Consider the following 20,882-nt stretch of genomic DNA (forward strand, 5'->3'; position numbering starts at 1 on the left):
GTCTTTTTGAGACAAAGTCTTACTGTAGCCACAGCTGGCCTGGATTCGCTAATGGAGACCAGGCTGGCCTCAAACTCACAGAGATCTGCCTGCCTCTGCCTCCTGAGTGCTGGGATTAAAGGCATGCACCACCACACCCGGCAATCCCATCCTCCTTTTAGTGAATGCCATGGTGAGGGCCCTCCAGAGCCTGCCCTCTGCTTCAGGAAACCACTCTCTAGGCCCTAGGATCAAGTCTGAAGGTGCTGACCCATTTGGATGCTGTAGTTCAAGTCAGCCTGGCCTAGAGGGAAGAAAAGGGTTAGGGGTGGGCAAAAGTCAATAGGAGCTGTGGTGTGGTTCTGCCCCCAGTAGCCTCCCTTTAGTAGACTGCTTTTTCCCACCAGGAAGAACCACCACCACCCCATAGATATGCATATCCTTCACCTGCCTTTTCTGTCTCTGTGGTGGACTCTGAACAGTTTTCCATGGGAGATTGGTAGGGTGCTCAGGTATTGAGGGGTTAAGTAGGGTGTGAGTCTTACCTCTGAAATCATGTCATTTCTCAGAAGTAGCTCTCCTTCGTAGGGTGTTTATAGGAAATTAGCTCATTTGAGGTGGATGGCTGATGGCTACTTTTGAGGCAGCCATAGACAGGGCAGGTTCCATCCCAGGATGGAAAGACTTCTCCCTGAGGAAGAGGCTTTACCTTTTCTAGGAAATCATAACTCTGGACTCTGCTGGCGCCTGGCTTTTGTCTTCAGTGTCTTTTAAGTTGTTCTTCTGGTGTCTTAATTTCCAGAGCTTCCAGAGATCACTGGATAAGAGCAGCAGGCAGTGTGTGGTATTCTAGTTAGTCAGACATTACTTGGAACTGTGGGCTTCCTTCTGAACTAGTGACCTTGCCTGCTTTTGACGTGACCAGAGTCTGGAAACTTGCCCCTTCTTTAGCCATCATACTTGGAACATCAGGAGTTTGTATGCTGTTTCCTTCCTGTGTATTTTTGGCAGAGTAGCCCAGTGCCAATGTCATGGTTTCTGCAGAAGTTTGAGGTTGGGGCCAGCTGACCTCTTGGTACTCACCATTGTGCTCCTGGACCAACTTCTTTCTTGCTCCCTGGACCCCTGAGGGAAGGGCCAGTGTGTAGGCCTTTGTGCAGGCTCCAGCTCAGACCTGGTCTGTGTGTGTGTGTGTGTGTGTGTGTATTGCCTGCATGTATGTAAGGGTACCCATGATGTGCAGTGCCTGAGGAGGTCAGAAGAGGGTGTTGGATGCCCTGGAACTGGAATTATGGATGGTTGTTAGCCACCATGTAGATGCCGGGAATTGAACTCGGGTCCTCTGTAAGAGCAGCCAGTGCTCTTAACCACTGAGACATCTGTCCTGGTCTTTTGTCCTGATGTATGCACCTGGGCCTGTGTGACTGTGGGTGATTTGCTTGCTGGATACAGAGTGAGTGAGGAGGAGAATGAACCACAGCCTTGTCCTCATACTGAGTTCTCCTACAGGGAAGATACTGAGTTACTGGTGCTTCAATCCTGGCCACAGCATGCGTGAGCTGGTCTACCAAGGAGTTCGTACCCTTATCCTCACCAGTGGCACCTTGGCTCCACTGTCCTCCTTCGCCTCGGAGATGCAAATGTATGAGCCACCCCTGGCCAGAGGTCAAAACACTAGAAACATAATGGGTGGTGGTAGGGGTGCTAGCCTAGACTTAAGGGCTTCCAATGGGCCAGGGTCCTGAAAAGTCTGACTTCAGGGACTTATCCACTGTCTGTTCCCCCTGTCCATGCGCAGCCCATTCCCAGTCTGCCTGGAGAACCCACACGTCATTGACAGGAACCAGCTCTGGGTGGGGGTTGTTCCCAGAGGCCCTGATGGAGTCCAGCTGAGCTCTGCCTATGACAAACGGTAAGGGGTTCCTGGTATCTGAGCCTTTCTGCAGTGTTGAGTGTTGCTGAGGTCTAGAGCCCTCATGGCAGCAGCCTTTCTGATTGTGCAGGTTTTCTGAGGAGTGCTTGTCTTCTCTGGGGAAGGCTTTGGGTAAGTGCTGCTTCACACAGGATCTTCTGTCCCTCAGGAAGTCCTTGCCCACAACTGTTGGCTATCCTGGGACCTCTACCCTGTTCCATTTCTTGGGGTCTGGGGATCCCATTGGGGGCCCAGCACATTCCAGTCCCCACTCCTGAGAGCAACAGGGCCCCTCAGCAGACTTCCAAGCCTTGCCTTAACTACAGCCATGGCACTTCCAGGCAACATTGCTCGTGTGGTACCCCATGGGCTTCTGGTCTTCTTCCCTTCCTACCCTGTCATGGAGAAAAGCGTGGAATTCTGGCGGGTACGTCCCCTCTACATGTCCTTCTGAGAAGGAGGGAGCTCCCCAAATGATTGAAAGCCTGGGCAAGGTGGCTGAGTAGAGCCAGCACATAAGGCTATGCCAGTAGCTCCCACCTGTCCATTCACATTCTGGCTTCTTCCCACAGGCCCAAGACTTGGCCAAGAAGGTAGAAGCACTGAAGCCTCTGTTTGTGGAACCCAGGAGCAAAGGGAGTTTCTCAGAGGTCTGTGAGAGGCTAGCATCTGGGGTCAGCTGGGGCCTGCCTCTACCACTCCTTAAAGCCTCAGGCTGGCCACTGTCTCTGACCAGGAACTCTAACTGGTTCCAGGCTGCTTCTTCCTTCTAGGTTCCTGGGTGTGTAACCTTTTAGAAAGCCTTGACATGGTTTGCCATGGTGATAACAGCAGCTGACCTTCCTGTCTGAGTCCTCAGGACCCAGCAGCTACCCTGGCTGTGGGGGTCCCTGTGTTTTCTGGGAAGTACTGGGCAGGTTCTTGGTGTGGGGTGTCTCTCTACTGGTAATTGGGTCATGAAGATGCTTTTAGAAACCCTGGTACCCCACCCAGTTGGAGCCATCCTTTTATCAGAAAATAAGATCTGGGGTCTCACTTGAGAAGGAAGACAGAACAGGGACTTAAACCTGACTGACCATCCTTTCCATCTAGGTCATTGATGCCTACTACCAACGAATTGCCTCCCCTGGGTCTAGCGGGGCCACCTTCCTAGCAGTGTGCAGGGGCAAGGTGAGGTCTCTGTAGGTCACCTTCTTCCTTCCCTCCTACCTGTTCTCCTTGTGTAGGCTAAGGCAGGGCCCTTGCCTTGGAGCCCACATCTAGCAAACAGACTTGTAGGAAGTAGTGCTACGGGCCCTGCTGGGCACAAGGAGCCAAGGCCAAAGTTGGGCAGTTTTGAGTGAGGCAGAATTGTCATGGGCTGATCTGTAGAAATGACCTAAGTATGGAATGTCCTCTTATCCCTGCAATACCTGGGTAGGTGACTGAGAAGGTTGGGGCATGGGCAGACCCTAAGCCTGGGTAGAGACCAGCAGGGGAAAGGAGTGTCCATTGCCTGTGCCCTAGGCCAGCGAGGGGCTCGACTTCTCAGACATGAATGGGCGTGGTGTGATTGTCACGGGCCTTCCATACCCCCCACGCATGGACCCCCGGGTTGTCCTTAAGATGCAGTTCTTGGATGAGATGAGAGGCCAGAGCAGGACCAGAGGCCAGGTAATATACCTCAGGGCTGGGTGGGCAGGGAACTTTGGGGACCAATGTCTCCTGTGACCAAAATTTCTTGCCCCCTAGTTTCTCTCTGGTCAGGAGTGGTACCGGCAGCAGGCATCTAGGGCTGTGAACCAGGCCATTGGGCGAGTCATCCGACACCGCCATGACTATGGGGCTGTTTTCTTGTGTGACCACAGGTATAGGCAGGGCCCCACAGTGATCCCCATTTCTTCTTCCTCTTTCTAGACCCTGGACCCTCTTCCGCTATATGAAGCTTTGAGGTTTGAGTGCTATGATTTGGTCACAAGACTAAGGATTGGCCCTTAGTCTTTGTGACAGAGGATTCAAACTGATAACCACATACCCTCCAGGTTTGCCTATGCTGATGCCAGGGCCCAGCTGCCCTCCTGGGTGCGCCCGTACCTCAAGGTGTATGACAACTTTGGCCATATCATCCGAGATGTGGCCCAGTTCTTCCGTGTTGCTCAGAAAATTGTGAGCTCCAAATGCCCAGCTGACTGCCTGTGTCCTCAGGGAGGGACTGGGGTTCCTTCTGAGGAGCTTTGGGTGCAACCCCCTCACCCTGATTCTACAGATGCCTGTGCCAGCCCTCCAGCCTGTGACCTCAAGTGGTAGTGAGGGAGAAGCTGCTGTCAGGGTGGCTACATTGTCTAGCACCCTCTCCACCAGGAAAGCCATGAACATCGATGTACATGTGCCCAGCCTGAGGCGGAAGTCCACAGGTGTGTGGGGTTTGGTAAAAGCCATACATGATTGAGAGGGTGACTACTCTGTGATAAGCTTTCTTGTCAACATTCATGTTTCTTCAGGATTGTCAGCTGTTGGGGACACTGAGAGGACCCTGTGTGTAGAGTATGAGCAGCAGACAGTCTCTGCCCAGCAGAGGCCCATGGGGCTGCTGGCTGCCTTGGAGCACAGTGAACAAAAAGCTGGGGCAACTGGAGAGGAGCAGGTGTGGGCAGGTTGAGGGTGTCTGGGCATGGACGTGGACCCCACTATTTTCCCTTATGAGCCTTTTACTTGCCCTTTTATTTTTATTTATTTTTGAGACAGGATTTCTCTTTTACATGTTTTTTTATTTTTATACATATGAAATTTTGCCTGCGTATATGTATGTGTACTACACACATACCTGGTGTCTGCAGAGGCCACAAGAGAGCATTGGATCCCTTGTAACTGGAGTTACAGATGGTTGTGAGCTGCCTTGTGGTTCCTGGGAGCCAAACCTGGGTCCTCTGCAAGAGCAGCAAGTGCTCTTAACCTTTGAGCCGTCTCTTCAACGCCCTCTTGCCCTTTATGTCCTCTTCCCAGCATATAGGTGGGCAAGTGAGAGATTTAGCTCCTCCATTGTACCATGCCTCATCACCAGGCCTTGACTCCAGTACTGCCACCATGTTATGGTTCTCTGGTGGGTCAGTCTGGCTCCATTCAAAATCTGGCACTTCCTGCCACAAGCTGTGCCCAAAGCTGACCTTACTCTCATCCTGGGATATATGAGTGCGCTCTCAAGTTCCTTTTCCCCTGAGGCTCCTGACTAAAAGCCTGTAAGTTCCTAGATCTGACTTGGAGCTCCTTCCCTCCATTCCTGTTATGCCAGGCCCTGGTGAAAGCCCCAGACTCTGAAAGTTACCACAAACATGTCCCTTCTAAGCCTCTCACATTGTTGCCTGCAAGCCACAGGGACTAACTGGTAGCATGACATAAAGGGGACAGAAAGAACCCAGCACTGCTACCAGGATTTGGGCATGATATCCTCTCCCTACATGCCTCTGTTCAGGCCACAGTCAGGGGGCCAGAAGGATGTCACAGGTACTCTGGGTTTGGGTTGGGACCACAGCTGTGTCTCTCTCAGGCACATCGTGGCTCCACCCTGTCCTTCCGGTGTGAGAAGAGGCCCTCCGTTGAGCAGAGAGGTGGGAGGAAGAAGGTCAGGCTGGTCAACCATCAGGTATGTCAGCCATCCCTATAGCCATGCTGGCTGCTTATAAGTACATGTAGGTATCTCACCCTTCAGGCCCATGGCCCCTATCCAACCAGGGGTGTGGTTAAGACTTACTGAATAGCTAAAATGTTGATAACCTGGAGGCCCCAAGGTAGTCAGCATAAGAGGACCCTCAGGCTGGCCTCAAACTCACTGTGTAGCCAATGATGACCTTGAATTCTTCCTGTCTTGACCTCCCAAATGTTGGGATTAGATGCATGTGCCACCATGCCTGCTCTGCTTAAGACCTTTTTCTTTACTAGCAAGAATCTGACCTGACCCTTAGGCACATTTGGTTTGGGACCTATAGCTGGTCATGGTTCCCCTGACCATAGTGAGCAGAATGCTTGGTGCTGGCTTTTCCTAAGTAGCTGCTGAACTGCCTGTGAGGAGGTACAGTGTGTTCCTAGTCTTAGATGAAAAGGTGAATTACAGCCTTAGCCATGAAGCCCCTTCCCTTCTGGAAAAGACCTGAGTGTGGCTGCCTTGTCCCTGTCTCTCTGCTTCTGGGAAAAGCCAGGCAGTGCCCAGGAGGAGTGGTGCATCAGGAAGTGGGCTGGCTCTACAGAGTAGGGGTTGGCAGCTGCTTGGACCATCCCTGCCCTGGTTTATATAGTTCCTTATGGATCTAAAGTGTTCTGAAGTGGGGTGCAGCCCGTTGAGAAGTATCCCTCTCTACAGCTACACCTACTGTGGTTCAGTGAACCACACAGATTCCCTGTAGGAGTCTGACTGGCTTTGCTGTGATCCTAGACAGGCCTGAGCTTCACCACAAACCAGGACTGGACTTTGCTTCTCCAGAAGCCCTCCTGTTCCTTGCCCTGGCAGGCAGATGGCTCACAGACAGTGCTGTCCTCTAAGGCCTTAGGTTCTGTGCTGCCTCCCAGCAGAAGGGATGGGGGCTGGCCCTAATGGGGCTCTCGGTTATACATTTTACAGGAGGAGCCAGCGGCTAGCACACAGGCAGACAGAGCCAAGCTGTTCATGGCGGCTGTGAAGCAGACATTGAGCCAAACCAACTTCAACACCTTTACCCAGACCCTGCAGCACTACAAAAGCTCTGATGACTTTGAAGCCCTGGTGGCCTCTCTTACCTGCCTCTTTGCTGAGGACCCCAAGAAGCATACCCTACTCAAAGGTGCCTTGGCCTACAAAGACCTTCCACTATAGGGATAACACTACAGCCACAGGATGGGACTGGTTAGGAGATCCACTAGGGCCCAGGGTTATCTCTGCTTCCTAGAGAAAGGTCCTGGTGGGTGGGCCATGGTCTACAGAGCCCCCAGCCCATCCATCACAGTGTATGGAGCCTGTAGGCTCAGACACCCTCTTCCAACAGGCTTCTACCAGTTTGTACGACCCCACCACAAGCAACAGTTTCAGGACATCTGTTTCCAGCTAACAGGCCGTGGCTACCAATCAGAATACAGCGTGCCCTGCAGAGCGCAGGCACAGCCAGCTCTGGACTCTACCGGTGAGCAAGGTCCCAGGCCAGACTGTTAATCTTAAACTTGAAGTGCAGGTAGCTCCTCATAGTAGGCATCGTAAGCTCTTGCTTGGCCAGCCTTTCTGCTCCTGTCACAAAAGGGTGGCACTGATTGTTGGGTGAGCTCTGCCTCTACCTCAGGCATCTTAAGAGAGACCTGCCTTTGGAGAGTTCACTTCACATACCATAGCCCTGGATGGTAGGCAACTGTTCAAACAGCTGAGCTGGCCCCCTCAACAAGAGGCAGTGCCCATTCTCCATGCTTGATGCAGAGCATCCTACCTACCCTAGGGTTTCCCAGAGCAAGTGTGCCAGAGTGGCCTTATGTGATTGGGAAGACCCACACTCTGGGCTAGGTACCCACTGAGGTGCCTGCACTCATGATGAGCTGGACCCACTGTCTATACTCTCAGCTGAAGGGTGAAGTTTTGGCTATCTTATCCAGATGGGCAGGTCTATGAGATGTGTTTACCTTTCCAAGGTACCTGAGGGATGCATGTCAGAGTACCTTCCTGGTTTGAGGAAGTTTATGAGGCCTAGTCTCAGGAGTATGTTTCTTCAGGAAGGAGGGAGCCCGAGCCTAAGCTGACCTTGTCTGAAGGCATGGACAAGCAGCTGGATCCTGGCGAGCACCTGAACCAAGGGAGGCCCCACATGTCCATCCAGCTGCCCTCCAGAGGTAACTAGTTTCTAAAGACCCCAGATGGGACTTACAGTCTTTAAGAGGCCCAAACTTCACAATTTGGCATTGAACTAGAGGCACCATTGTATAGCTATACACCACTATGAGAGATCTGCTGGACTGCTCGATTCTTCATTCTGCTTTTGCTGAACAGCTTACATACAGGTTCTCTGGGGGATTCCTGGGAGGAAGTAAAGGTGGGAAAAATTTCTCTGCCTTTCGACTCTCCCACCAGGAGACCCTAGCAGCTGTCCACAAGTGGGATCTGGAATAGAGAAACCTTGCCAGCCTGCTGTGAGTGCCTATTTCGCTGATGTTAGCAAGGCTGTGGGCTCTGCTGGCTGTAGCCAGCTCATGTCAGCGCTGAGGGCATACAAACAGGATGATGACTTAGACAAGGTGTTGGCTGTGCTGGCAGCACTGACCACTGCAAGATCTGAGGACCTACCCCTGCTACAGAGTGCGTAGCCCCTGGGCAGGGCAGGGCAAGGTTGCTGGAAGAAGGGTGGCATGGGTACTCTGTAAAACGGGCAGAGCCTGAGCAAAGCTCTTCCACAGGATTTGGCATGTTTGTGCGTCCACACCACAAGCCTCGCTTCCTGCAGACCTGTGCAGACCTGATGGGCCTGCCCACCACAGGCTGGGGCTTGGAGCCGCCAGGTCCCCAGAAGGAGAGTGTTACTATGCCTCTTAAGCTCATCCACAAGAACCCTCAACCAGGTAAGGGCCCACTCCACCCCTGCCCTGTCACCCTGAGCCCCTCACAGCACCTGGGGGTGAAAAGGAGGGAAGTACCTTATGCTTCTTGGATTCATTACTGTCTGCAGGACCCTCGATGTCCAAGAAACCTGAGAAGACCCAGAGTAAGATCTTGTCCTTCCTTAGACAAAGGCCAGACCAGAGTGCAGGTTCTGATGATACCACCACAGGGACTGTGTGGCCCCCAGCACTACCCCATGGGCACATGGAGCCCGAGTGGAGTAAGCCATAGGAGGGGCTACAGGGACTGTTGGCCATGGCAGGGCAATGAACAAAGTATGCTCATGCAGACCCCCTGTGCAGCAGGCTTCATGTGTTTGAACTGTGGGGCAGAGGACACAGTGCTCTTCCAGTGCCCTTCCTGTGACTTCTACTGCTGCTGGGCCTGCTGGCAAGTGCAACTCCAGGTTGGCATATGGCCCTTTCCACCTCCTGCTAGGCATCACCTCTGGTGGTGGGCCAAGAGGGATAGGGTATATGCTCTTAGGCTGCAGTGCCTAGCAGGTATCTCCACAGGCCTCTAGGATGTGTCCAGCTTGTCATGCTGTCAACAGGAAGCAGAGCATCACACAGGTCTTCTGGCAGGCGCCCCAGTGAGCACCAGTGGACACCCTTGGGAGCCCTGATGTGGCCTGTTACCTTCTATTGTGGGCCAAGACACAGGCTGACCCACTGCAGCCTTCCACACAAGTCTCCCTTGGCTCTCCAGTAGACACTAAACCTACTTGTGAGAGGCCCTGAAACCGTAAGGCAGGTCTGGGGTAGGTCTGCTAGTCTCTTCAGAGCACTGGCTGGTTTGTGAGTGGAGCCCCCAGGCCTATGTCAGCATTACCTAAGGGGTAGCCTTTCTAATAAAACCAACAATGGTCGAGAGTGTCTTTTGTGTCCTGGGCTTGGGGAATGTGGAAGGAAAAAGGTCTGCAAAGATCCCTTTACAGACCCAGTGGGAGACCACCTCCTTTGGGCAGTCCAGTGTCCTTCCCATTGACTGCCCCCACCAGCCATGGCCTAGAGCTGTCCCAGGCATCTCCAGGAGCTCTTGCCTATGTGGGAACCACCCTGCCTGCCAGCACTGGAAGCGGGGATTCCCACTAAGCGTGGGTGTTAAGCCCGCCTTCCCAGCTCTTAAAGCACCACCTGGCACCCGAGCTGGAGTGCTCACACAGGTTGGACAGCCTGGCGACTGTGCAGAGCCGTTCTCTGCCTGCTTCAGGAACCATGAGGGTGAGGTACTGGCTAGCAGTGTTGCTGTTGTGGGCATGGTCTATCCCGCCGCTGGCCCCAAGCTCGGCAGCGGCAGCGGACACACCCACATACCGGTGGCAGGATGCAGAGACACAGGAGTGGCTAGTGTGTAACCAGTGCCCTCCGGGCACATTTGTGCAGCTGCCTTGTCGCCAGGACCGCCCCACAACGTGTGCTGCATGCCCGCCACGCCACTATACACAATACTGGAACTATTTGGAGCGCTGCCGTTATTGCAACGTCATCTGCGGGGAACACGAGGAGGAGGTGCGGCCTTGCCATAACATTCATAATCGTGTCTGTCGCTGCCGCCCAGGTTACTTCGCGCATGCAGGTTTCTGCCTAGAACATGCGTCTTGTCCTCCAGGCGCCGGTGTGATCGTCCCTGGTGGGTGCCCTGCCCAGTGGGTGGCTGCGGGAGCCTCGGATGTTAATTGCAGGAGAAAAAACACCCCTGCACCTCTAACTACTCTCCTCCTACTCCAGGCACCTCCAGCCAGAACACTCAGTGTGGTCCATGCCTCACAGGCACCTTCTCGGCCAGCAGCTCAAGTTCAGAACAATGCCTTCCTCACCGTAACTGCTCAGCCCTAGGCTTGGTCCTCAACGTGCCTGGCTCCTCCTTCCGCGATGCCCTATGCACCAGTTGCACCAGCTTCCCTCATGGAGCCAGAGGGCCAGGTGAGCCAGAAGCTATGGGGCATTCCAGCTGAGTAGCTTTGTGGTGACAGCTTTGTGGCGCAGGGGCAGAGTGCACGGGGCAGCTCGTCTCCCTAGGGAGACTAAACGTTTAGTTCCACCCTCCACCTGTCTGCCTTCCTTGTCTTCCAACCTATTGGCCCAGGATCTTTGCATCTGGCATTCTAGCCTGAAGTTCCTCTGAATGGTTGGTTGCTTTGGCCCCATGTTCCCACTTCCATGGCTTGTTATTCAGGGATTTCTCTTCTGTGAATTCAGTGACCCACATGGGCTGACCCTAACATCCCTTGCAGGGACTGAGGAGTGTGAACGTGCTGTTATGGACTTTGTGGCTTTCCAGGACATTTCCTTCAAAGGGCTACAGCGGCTACAGCAGGCCCTGGTAAGCCCTGGCAAACCAGGCCCATCACCACCACAGGAAGCCCTCATGGCCTTACAGCTGCAGCTCCGACAGCAGCTCTCCAAGCTCAGTGAAGCTCAGAACCAGGCACTGTTGCCACAGCTGCTTCAGGCACTACATAAGGCTAGGCTGCCCCAGCTGCAGAGGCGCTTGCGTACATGCTTTCTTATGGCTCCCTGAGCCCCTTCCCTGTCTGCAGGACTTTATTCTATATTCCCAACCTGTGTCACCCAAACCTCACCAGAAGACTCCTTCAGGTTTATTTTATAAAGCCATTCATTTTGTAAGCCAGTTGCTCTGAAGTTGTGATTCTGCTCAAAGGCCAATATGGGACCCTTGGTGGGAAGTCTATCCCTTCTTGCTTCCAAGCCCTTAGAAATGAGGATGATCACAATTTCTGCTCACCCTGATGTGTCCCAAAAGTCACTTCATGAAACCCCTAATCTTGCTCAGTGGTTGACAGAATTGAGGGAACATGGCCACGGTGACTCCTGGGAAAACATCTAGTGTCCACATGCTGGAAGATTTCCCCTAACCTGGTTTTACCATCTTTTGAATTCAACCCACTCCTAATTCCCAGGGGCTCCTCCAGGAGGCACCCAGCCAACCTATTGTAGCCCAGCACCTTCCCAGAAATGAGGCCTTGAGGTAATATCCAGACCCTTCAGTGACTTGGGAAACTGCCCTGCCACTTTCTGCCCCTCTAAGGTAACCAAATCCTTCCTGAGGCTGGAGGCCCAGCCCTTCCTGCTTGTCCTGGGACACAAGCCCACAACAGACCCTTGGGACTGGCCAGGGACCTCCCCATGAATCACAGCGCCCACAGAAGAATAAATCTACTTCTTCCCACTGAGTCATACCCTTCTCAGGCCCCCTTAAGGAAAGTTGACCTGACTTTGGATACTAGGTATTGAGCCTATAGCCCAACCACAACTCCAAACCTTCCTGGGAGTTATCACTTTCCCAGCAAAGACCCCAGAATAGCAGTTTCCTGTAGTAACCACCGTGCCTAGGGTAGGGAACCAGCCTTTAGTTGCCTTAAGGGATGGTTGGACAGGAGCCAAACTGTCTATTTTACAAGCTTGAGCTGGCTACACTAGGAAGTCAGAGAACTCAGCTGGTCTCATGGGCATAACTGGCCCTAACACAAATGATTGCTGGTCCTAAGGGGCCTAACCTCACCCTAGCTGGAGATGGAAATCCAGTATATCACTGACCAGGGCCCTGTAGGGACTCAGCCCTCCTAACACAAAACCAGGGTACTATCTGAGCTGGTAACAGCAACACCTGACCTGGAAAGGGATGTGTGCTCAAGGATATCACTCAAACCTTTGTGTGTGTTGTGGGGGGGTACAGCAGGACTTGACTTCCAAACATTTCTACATCGGCCCTCTCCCTTGGAGATTAAAGCTGAGAAAGAATGGCTTAGTGGGAAAAGTCTGCTGAACCTTGTTCTAAGGTTGCATTAAAACCCAGAAGAGCTGGGAATCATGTCCCATGCCTGTAATTTTAGCAGATAGAGGGCAGGAGCAGAGGGTTCCAGGTTAGCCTGGGCTATACAGAAAGATCCTGTCACCCCTCCCTACCCACACAGAAAAACAGGGGCAATGCTGGCCTCTGGGATATGGATATTCCTCCAAGTAAGCCTGGCATTAGACTACCTCCAGGAAGATCAGCCTTGGCCACCCCAATCTCCTCAGTAGGCAAGCTGGACAAGGCAACTGACAAAAGCAGTTCAACCAGGCTACCCTCAGATTTCACTTTGGAATGGGCTAGGCAAGCAAGCCTGAGGGTGGTCTCACCCCAACCCTCCTTATTCTCTAGGCTGGGAGGGTTCCAGACCCTGGGGGCATCAGGCAGGGCCTAGATGGGGGGGGGGGCATGTAGAGCTGGGATGGCCTGCATGCCCCCTATCTCTCAGCACAAGCCTCTAGATGCCTGTGCTTTTCCAGACGGGAAAGTTTGTCTTAGAGAAAACATAAATCAAATCAAAGATGATGCCAGCTCAACCCCCAGGATTGGTGGCATAGAAGCCAGCAGGGAGCACATTCTTCCAGCACTAGGGGATGAACCGTCCAAGACAGCGAAGTTGGAGGTGCTTATGTGATGTCCCTCTGCCGTGGGGGCCGGTGGACATTCCGTACAACACACTTCACCATCCATTCGATGCCCTCTCGCACTCCTTTGCTGCAGAGACAATTTGTGTGAGGTGGAGCCAGTCTTGGCTCTGAGGAACCTACAGAGTAAGGCCTCAACTTACCCTGTTAGAGCAGAGCAGGCCTGAGTCAGGCAGTCTCGCCGGCCAATCTTGCAGGTACAGTCACTGAATGCAGTCTTGATGTCAGGAATGGCGAGGCAGGTCTAGCAGGGGAGGTGAGGCTCTGAGGAACAGCCCTACCACCTAGCTCCATCCAGCCTACTCACTTGGATTGTCAGAACCATCACAGCCCTTCACTCAAGGAATCACTACAGGGTGAGCATGACTAGGGTTCCAGTGCCCTCAGGGAAACCACAGTGGTGAAGGTGCTATACTCAATCAAGTCTACTCCTTGATGGCTCTGCCTAGGGATTTGGAATTCTATACAGGGCTCCCAAGAAAGCATATCCATCATCCCCAAGGGCAGTTACAGGCAAGATACAACTAACTTGGCAACCCAGGTGAAAAGAGGCAGATCCCATGGCCTTGGGGTGAGAAGCCACAGTAGCATTCAGTGGTTTCTCTGTTCCCCTTTTCATTCAAGGAACTACCTTTGTGTTCCTCTGCCTGTACCAAAGACCCCTCTCTATTTACTAGTTTGGGGACACAGAACAGGGATGGTGGGGGAGGTCCTCAGGAAACTGAGTAGGAACAGGTCTAGTAGAATAGAACATAGTAAACACAGAGCTGCCTCAGGGAAGTAAAGCTTCCCTGGTTGCCACCTTGGCCTCTGCAGCTCTTTCTGTAGAGCCTCTTGTACGATGGTAGGGCTTTGTGTGTCCAGGAGTCCCAAGGGCAACAGTACCTTATCTCAGAGAGTGGCTGGTCTCCCTCCATCTCCACCCCCATTTCTTTTGAGCTCAGAGCTTTCACTTGGGTCTTCCTGCTTTAGGTTCCATAGTCCTAGGCTCTCTGGGGCACCCACAGCCACAAGCCCCTGGTCTTCCTTTGAGGAAGAAGGTGGTACCTGGACTCTGGATCTAAGAACCTCTAGTGGGGACACCCCTGTTCTAATAATGGCAGCTTCAGGTGACACCCAGAGAGGAACTGAAGTTAGGAAGGTGGAGGTCCTGTGGGTATGGAGAAGTGGCCTCAAGAGAGGAGCGGGGATTAGGATGAATGAGACAGACACAAGGTTCTGGGAATCTGAGGAGACACACATCCTTCTTGCAATGAGGGATGGGAACTCTGAAGCAGCTTTGTGGGGCTCACCTCCACATCCTGCTTGTTGGCCAACACCAGGATGGGGACACCATCCAGCGCTTCACTTGAAACCACTTTCTCTGGGGAGAGCAAGAGAGGTAATGCCTTGTACCCTGTGACCTTCCCAGGACCCACTGGTAAGGACAGAGAGCTCCCTTCCACCCTTTTCTTCCCTCACCAGGCAGCCTGAGCAACATGACTGGGGCCCTCTTGGCACTGGCACCCAGTCTCCCTGAAAGCCAGCTGTAGACATAGGAGGCCAGGACTGGACTGGTGCATTCCTCCTCCCAAGCCCTTCCCACACAGCTCCCTAGATGTAGGTCCTCAGTCTTCTTTCCCTCTGGAAGTGGCCATGCTACACTCACCAAATGCCTCTTTTGATTCTGACAGTCTCTCCTCATCAGTGGAATCAATGACATAGATGACGCCATGGCATTCTGCATAGTACTAGAAGGAAATGGAAGAAGCTGGGGCTGCACGTGCTCACAGATGGGCTAGCTGGACACACAAAGTGTCACAGCCACCAGGGAGGGGCCCACAAAAGAGACAAGCAGAGTGGTGGGAACTTTTCTACCCCAGGGTCACAATGAGGAAATTGGCACAACCCAGTGGGAAGACTTGTTAGGAAGCTTTCTGGGACCGAGGGATTCAGTAGTAAAGATGTCACAGTACCTCCCCCTGCACAAGTGCTGCTCCTGAGAACCACCTGCAGTCTTGGCCAGATAGTACTGGCAAATGGGTGAGAAACAGGGCCAGAAATGGACAAGCCAGTAGAGGCCCATGACTGAGGTCAGTACTGCCTGTAAAGCTGCCCTGCCATGTCCAGCCAGGACAGACCAGACACTACTGAGCTTAGGCTTCTGCAGGCTGAATATATCCAGTCCTGGGCTTTCAACAGCAAAGATAAGCAGTGGACAGCACTGATGGGGCCAAATAAATGGACAAGGCAAGCATAGGAGGAACAGATCCATGTGGCAATGAAGACCATGTCTGAGTTCCTGCCATGCAGGACAGACAGTATACACTTGCCACTTCACTTCAGGACTATGCTGGCTTTCCTGCCTTAGTGAGACATCAACACTAATAAAATTATGTGCTGCAGATAGGACAGGATATATGCCCCTAAGGCTGTGTGATGACTGAGGAAGGGGCACTCCAGTAAAACTCCTTCCCCATTTGCACTTCCCATAGAGCACTGGATCCCAGATCCCCCCTACAGGCCTTTGCAGTCAGACCTATCCAGGACTGCTCCAGCCTAGCAACTGGCCTGGCACAGAAGCTGCCAGCTCTGGAGGCAGGGCAATTGGGTTAGCATCTTGCTAGAGGTCTGGGAGATGGCAGGTCCTACTGTAGAGATATCCACCATCGTTAAGTTTGTAGCAAGCCCAGTGAGTGGGTAGTACCTGCGGCTCCAGAGCAAGGTAAGGCAACAAGGGGTGTCTTGGGTAACTGGGTACCATACTTAGGAACCAAGTAGCCAGAGTCACCCACCACAGCCACCAGGCCCAAGGGAATGGTCCAACAGATCAATGAGATGGGAACATCACACCAAAACTCAATGGAAAAGTCACACTTGTGGCCACGTTGAGGGGTGGGGGGCAGTTGAGACTGCATAACCAATAAAGGGAAACACTCAAGTATAGATGTTTGGGCCAACTGGACATAGTAGGATAGGCCAGAAGTGGACAACCCACTTGGTCCTGCTTTTGTGAACTGTGGGCTAAGCCTGGCATATACAGAGATCTGTGGACAACAGCCTGGTGCTTGGTCAGCAGAGTGGGCTCTAAGAACCTGAGGTAGATGTAAACAACACACATGGGTACTTGGTTCCTATCTCAAGGTCCACCAGGGAATCCACTGGATAGAAACTTGACCATCAGTGGTGCTGTGCTGGACCATGGAGAGCAGGAGCCGTAATAACAGACTATAAGCTTGGTACAAGCTCCATTCACAAAGGCCACTGGAGTCACTGCTAGACTCCCAACTTGTTGGGAGTAGTGTGGTTGAGTCCTATAAGGTGTCATCCCTCAAGGAAATCAGCAAAGGGGTGTTCTCAGGTGTGAGACACCAGCCCACAGATCTTATGATCCTGTCAAATGATGTCAGCACAGGAAACTCATAAAAGGACCTGTGGCCACAACGCAAGAGTGTTGAGGCACAGTGCCTGTGTGGGAGTGTTACTGTGAGATTCTAGGCACAGACACTAACTCTCCTAATGAGAGCTCTTTTGGAGATTCTGGGTTCCACAGCACCCAGGAACAAAAGTAAGACCAGAGGCCCCTCTTCCTAACCTTCCCAGTGACACAGAGGGGACTCTGCTGCCCATCTTCACAATCCTGGATGTTGTAGGGCTGGGTTCCTGCACACACACAGCAGAGCCAAACATTGCTCTTTGGGTACACTGGGCTCCCTGTGTTCAGGTATAACTGTCCTGGTTGGCAGGTGACAGGGTGACCCAACCACCCATGAGGTCACATCATTGCCAAGATGACTACAACTTGACAACCAGCTACTAAAGACTGCTGTCTACCCTCCTCATACCTTCAATTCTGAAAGGGAAATTCTCTAATGCAGAGTGCAAATCCAAGCAATGCACAGGCAGTGTGCCCCACTGGTGACTGGGCTACCTAGAGGCAGTGTATCTAGTGGACAGCTTCACTCTGGCTTCTGCAGGACCCACTTCAACCGCTAGGCGATATGTCAGTCAAATCTGCTCGTGCTGCTGACTCCTGAGTCCCCTAGTCACTACCCTGGTATAGTACTTCTTTCTTTGGAATCTAAACTAGCCCCATCAGAAGGTCAGGCACTCCCTAGAGGAACTCCCAATACCACTTTTTCAGTGACTCTAGCCATGGGTTTTGTCAGAATGAAACAGAGTAACTTGGGAAACTGGGATAGAATCAAGGAGAAAATCTTTAGGACAAGGCCAGTGAGATGGCTCAGTGGGTTAAGGTACTTGCTGTACAAGCGTGACAATCTGAGTTCAATCACTGGACCCCACATAAAGTTGGGAAAACCAACTTCACAAAGTTGTCCCTTGGCCTCCACATGCAGGCCATGACACACCCCAACCCCAATCTTAAAAAAAGAGAGAAAGCTGGGCATGGTGGCACATGCCTTTATTCCCAGCACTTGCGAGGCAGAGGCAGGCAGATCTCTGTGAGTTCAAGGCCAGCCTGGTTTACATAGTGAGTTCCAGGACAGCTGGGGCTACAGGGAGACCCTGTTTCAAAAAGACCAAAAAAAGAAAAAAAGAAGAGAGAGAAAACCTTCAGGACAAGTGTGGGTAATAAGAGCCCTCATGGAGGGAAAAAACAGCATAGGGGCAGGTGGTATTATCTTACCTTGTCCCACAAAGACTGCAGCTCTTCTTGCCCACCTAAGTCCCAGAACATGAGGCGAGCCTTTCCCACATCCACAGTGCCAACTGGGGAAGAGGATAGAATGGGCTAGTTCCACCATAGTCCCTTTTACACCAAGTCCCATCTCCCCAGGATGAAGCAAAAAATTCTGGTGCCAGTCCCAGGGGGCTGTGGACCTTGTAGCATCCATCTCTAGGGGACCCCCTAAATTCATCCCTAAGGTACCCCCTTACTGTTAAGACCCACGGTGGTGGTGATTTTGGACAGACTCATTCCCTTGTAGTTCTTGTTAAACCGTGTTTTTGACTGTTCCAGGAAGGTCTGTGGAAAGAAAGAGAGGTATTTAGATAGGGGTAACTAGAGCAGTTTTCCAGTCTCTCTCCAAAATATCCCTCGTTAGGCAACTTCTGGCCTCCACACCCTTGAGTGTCCCCCACATGCACGCGCACCTGTGCCTCTTGCTTGCTCTTCAGGAGGCGGGTGATGGCTATCTTGTAGTCTCTCAGGAGGGGTCTACATTCCCATATAAAACAAAACACCAGGCAGGGAAGGGGAGCTAACAAAAGAACAGGCACCTACCGTCTTTCCAGCATTGTCCAGGCCCAGGATCAGTATGCAGTACTCATCCTTCTGGAACATGTACTTGTACAGCCCCGACAGCAACGTGTACATCCTGCCCTGGCATTCCGAGAGATGTTAAGGTGTATCCTGAGCACCAGCCTCCCGCCCACTTCTATAGTCAGTCTATCCTGCTAGGCTTTTTAAAAAATATTTTATTATTTTTATCTATGTGTATGAGTGTATTGCCTGCATGTATGCAAGTGCGCCTATGTCGTGCAATTCCGTGGAGGTCAGAAGAGGGCATCGGATCCCCTAGAGCTGGAATTACGGACTGTTGTTAGCTGCCATGTGGGAAGTGAACCCGTCTTCTCTGTAAGAGCAGCCAGTGCTCTAAACCGCTGAGCCATCTCTCCAGCACCCCTTGCTATTTTTAAAGGTGGAGCTGCGCGGCTTCTGACTCCTTGTCCCTCTTCTCTGAGACCCCTGACCCCGCCTCCATAGCTGACCACCAGCTCACTCTGGCCCACTCCCACTGCAGGTCACCTTTCAGAACACAAATCTTGTTCATCCCTTTCGTGTTCTGAAAGCAGGCTGCAGACAAGCATGCTCTGCCTTCCCAAAGCTCCTTTCCCTGACTCAGCGCTCGGCGTCAGGTACTGAGACTGCAACTTTCTAGTCGCGGTTCAAGGCCAGCGACCTTCAAGGGCGCCCACCAGACAGGCAGCGCTTCTGCCCGGCCCCAGAGTCACGCTGCTGCCAGGCCCAGGGGGCCCAGGACCCAGGCCAAACTGCTACCGGGCTCCTGGACACAGAAACCGCGGCCCTGCCGCTTCCGGACCCACGGAACCCAGAACCCAGGCCAAGCCGCGGCCACCCTCCACCAGAATACAAGAACTCCCGCCCCGTCGTTTCCGGAACCCTGATTCCGCCCAGCTGAGGCCCACCTGCACCCACTCAGGTCTAGGAGTCGCGACCGCCGCGTTACTGGCCTGTCGACCCCACGCTGACCCCGCGCAATGCCTGACAAGACAACGAATCCCGACTGGAGTACTGGCGGCTCCGCATCCCGGCGGCCCTCGCGCGCCGCATCCCGGCGGCCCCTGCGCCCTGATCTTTCCGGCGGCCGCGACTCTCAAGCGGAAGTGCCGGCGGCGGGAGGAAGGTTGGCGCTTGGGCTTCGCCGGTGTGTCCCGAAACTCTTCCCTGGAGCGAGTGCTGGAGGGAGGCGGGGCTGGAGAGCTCCGAGGGCACCGCGAGCTGCGCGCAGCGGGCCGCCGACCTCCTCTGGAGCTCCTCTGGAGGGGCGGCGCTGTTCTGGCCACATCGCACTGCTCTTTGTCAACTCTTGGCTACATCTCTGCCGGGCCCGGCGTAGCCGCTCCGATACTCGCCTTCTCTGGTCGGGATGGACGAGGAGAGCCTGGAGACAGCCCTGCAGACCTACCGGGCTCAGCTGCGGCAGGTGGAGCTAGCGCTCGGTGCCGGCCTGAATGCGTCCGAGCAGGCGGACCTGCGCCAGCTGCAGGGCGACCTTAAGGAACTGATCGAACTCACCGAGGCCAGCCTGGTGTCTGTCAGGAAGAGCAAGCTGCTGGCCTCGCTGGACCAGGAGCACCCTGCGCAGGAGGATGCCGAGTACCTGGCTTTCCAGAAGGCCATTGCAGAGGTAGTAGAGACTCCCGCGGCCCCCGGGGCCGACTCGGAGACGCTCCCAGGGAGAGAGGCGCGGCCCGGACCCGCCTCCCCTGCGCTGGAGGAAGATGAGGACCCGGACCTGGAGGAACTGAGTGGTGCCAAAGTGAACGCCCCCTACCACAGTGCGTGGGGCACGCTGGAGTATCACAACGCCATGATAGTGGGAACCGAAGAGGCTGAGGATGGTTCGGCCTGTGTTCGTGTGCTCTACCTTTACCCCACCCACAAGTCACTGAAACCCTGCCCGTTCTTCCTGGAGGGAAAGTGCCGCTTCAAGGAGAACTGCAGGTAAAGCCCTCCGCTGCCAGCAATGGCGTACCCATCAGCTGGACCACCATTGTGATCTCCACCCAGCAGAGTTGATGACAGGGAGAGAGAGAGAGCTTCAGGTGGCCGGCAGATTTTTACAGAAGCGTTCTCCACGAGTTTACTTAGATTTTCTTGGCTAACTCAAATCTGAAAGGGTTTATGTTGAAGACTAGGCGACCCATTCTCAGTGTTAATTCTCCAGGATAAAACGTTTTTCTTTGAGACGGAGGTACAGGCTGGCCTTGAATTCCTGATCCTTCTGCCTCCACCTCCCAAGTGTTGGAATTAGAGACATGGGCCACCATTCCCGGCTTATGGAATGCTGGAGATCAAATCAGTCTACCAACAGAGCTGCATTCTCAGCCCTGAAACGTTTTTATAATTTTGTTGTGTTGAGGATGTAATCAGGGCCTCCAGCATACCTGGCAAATGCCCTACTCTTGACTGCCATCCCCAGCACCCATTAATCTTACAGAAAATTTCTGGCTATTTGTTTTCCGTGCACTACAGCCCCCAGACAGTTAGGGGCTAGAGAAATGGCTCAGCGGTTAAGAACACTGACTTACAGAGGACCCAGGTTCAATTCCCAGCACACACTTGATGATTAACAATCGTTCCTAACTCCAGTTCCAGGGGATCCGCTGCCCTCTTCTGACTCCATGGGCTTTGCACTACATGGGCGCACTTACACACATGCAGGCAATACACTCATACACATAAAATAGAAATAATAAATAAAAA

At 53.1% G+C, this 20,882-nt stretch overlaps 4 protein-coding genes across 10 annotated transcripts in view; 3 read left to right on the forward strand and 1 right to left on the reverse strand.

Moving 5' to 3' along the window:
* Nucleotides 1-9,339, forward strand: part of Rtel1 (regulator of telomere elongation helicase 1) — a 38,819-nt gene extending 29,480 nt beyond the window's left edge. For 2 of the 6 annotated variants that reach the window (XM_029568429.1, XM_029568433.1), the window contains 19 exons: nt 1,489-1,621; nt 1,778-1,891; nt 1,983-2,023; nt 2,233-2,318; nt 2,464-2,541; nt 2,984-3,061; nt 3,398-3,544; nt 3,623-3,738; nt 3,913-4,036; nt 4,137-4,284; nt 4,372-4,514; nt 5,415-5,510; nt 6,483-6,681; nt 6,883-7,026; nt 7,592-7,708; nt 7,947-8,171; nt 8,270-8,431; nt 8,539-8,691; nt 8,774-9,339. In XM_029568429.1, the coding sequence (XP_029424289.1) occupies nt 1,489-1,621; nt 1,778-1,891; nt 1,983-2,023; nt 2,233-2,318; nt 2,464-2,541; nt 2,984-3,061; nt 3,398-3,544; nt 3,623-3,738; nt 3,913-4,036; nt 4,137-4,284; nt 4,372-4,514; nt 5,415-5,510; nt 6,483-6,681; nt 6,883-7,026; nt 7,592-7,708; nt 7,947-8,171; nt 8,270-8,431; nt 8,539-8,691; nt 8,774-8,994 (2,525 nt within the window). In that variant the 3' untranslated portion in view covers nt 8,995-9,339. The remainder of the gene's footprint in view (nt 1-1,488; nt 1,622-1,777; nt 1,892-1,982; nt 2,024-2,232; nt 2,319-2,463; nt 2,542-2,983; nt 3,062-3,397; nt 3,545-3,622; nt 3,739-3,912; nt 4,037-4,136; nt 4,285-4,371; nt 4,515-5,414; nt 5,511-6,482; nt 6,682-6,882; nt 7,027-7,591; nt 7,709-7,946; nt 8,172-8,269; nt 8,432-8,538; nt 8,692-8,773) is intronic. The other 4 variants (XM_029568431.1, XM_029568432.1, XM_008843286.3 and 1 more) reach the window with 4 other exon arrangements.
* A 149-nt stretch (nt 9,340-9,488) lies between these two features.
* Nucleotides 9,489-12,396, forward strand: Tnfrsf6b (TNF receptor superfamily member 6b). The gene is made up of 3 exons (XM_008843283.3): nt 9,489-10,103; nt 10,202-10,396; nt 10,708-12,396. The coding sequence occupies exons 1-3, from the start codon at nt 9,689-9,691 to the stop codon at nt 10,992-10,994; spliced, it is 897 nt and encodes a 298-aa protein (XP_008841505.1). The 5' UTR covers nt 9,489-9,688; the 3' UTR covers nt 10,995-12,396.
* Arfrp1 (ADP ribosylation factor related protein 1) lies at nt 12,303-19,213 on the reverse strand. 2 transcript variants are annotated; one of them, XM_008843291.3, is made up of 8 exons: nt 19,082-19,213; nt 18,156-18,249; nt 17,810-17,897; nt 17,559-17,641; nt 14,580-14,661; nt 14,224-14,294; nt 13,075-13,175; nt 12,303-13,001 (listed from the first exon to the last, which is right to left on the reverse strand). In XM_008843291.3, exons 2-8 carry the CDS (start codon nt 18,246-18,248, stop codon nt 12,914-12,916), a joined length of 606 nt encoding a protein of 201 aa, XP_008841513.1. In that variant the 5' UTR covers nt 18,249; nt 19,082-19,213; the 3' UTR covers nt 12,303-12,913. The 2 variants fall into 2 exon arrangements, with proteins under 2 accessions (XP_008841513.1, XP_008841512.1); XM_008843290.3 differs by having other exon boundaries at nt 18,156-18,254; nt 19,082-19,211.
* Nucleotides 19,214-19,272: 59 nt separating this feature from the next.
* The window catches only part of Zgpat (zinc finger CCCH-type and G-patch domain containing), a 16,507-nt gene continuing 14,897 nt past the window's right edge, over nt 19,273-20,882 (forward strand). Inside the window, exon 1 of the mRNA XM_008843294.3 lies at nt 19,273-20,120. Within this exon, the coding sequence (XP_008841516.1) occupies nt 19,543-20,120 (578 nt within the window). The 5' untranslated portion in view covers nt 19,273-19,542. The remainder of the gene's footprint in view (nt 20,121-20,882) is intronic.

Source organism: Nannospalax galili, unplaced genomic scaffold (genome assembly GCF_000622305.1).
Source record: "Nannospalax galili isolate Female #2095 unplaced genomic scaffold, S.galili_v1.0 scaffold160, whole genome shotgun sequence".
NCBI lineage: Eukaryota > Metazoa > Chordata > Mammalia > Rodentia > Spalacidae > Nannospalax > Nannospalax galili.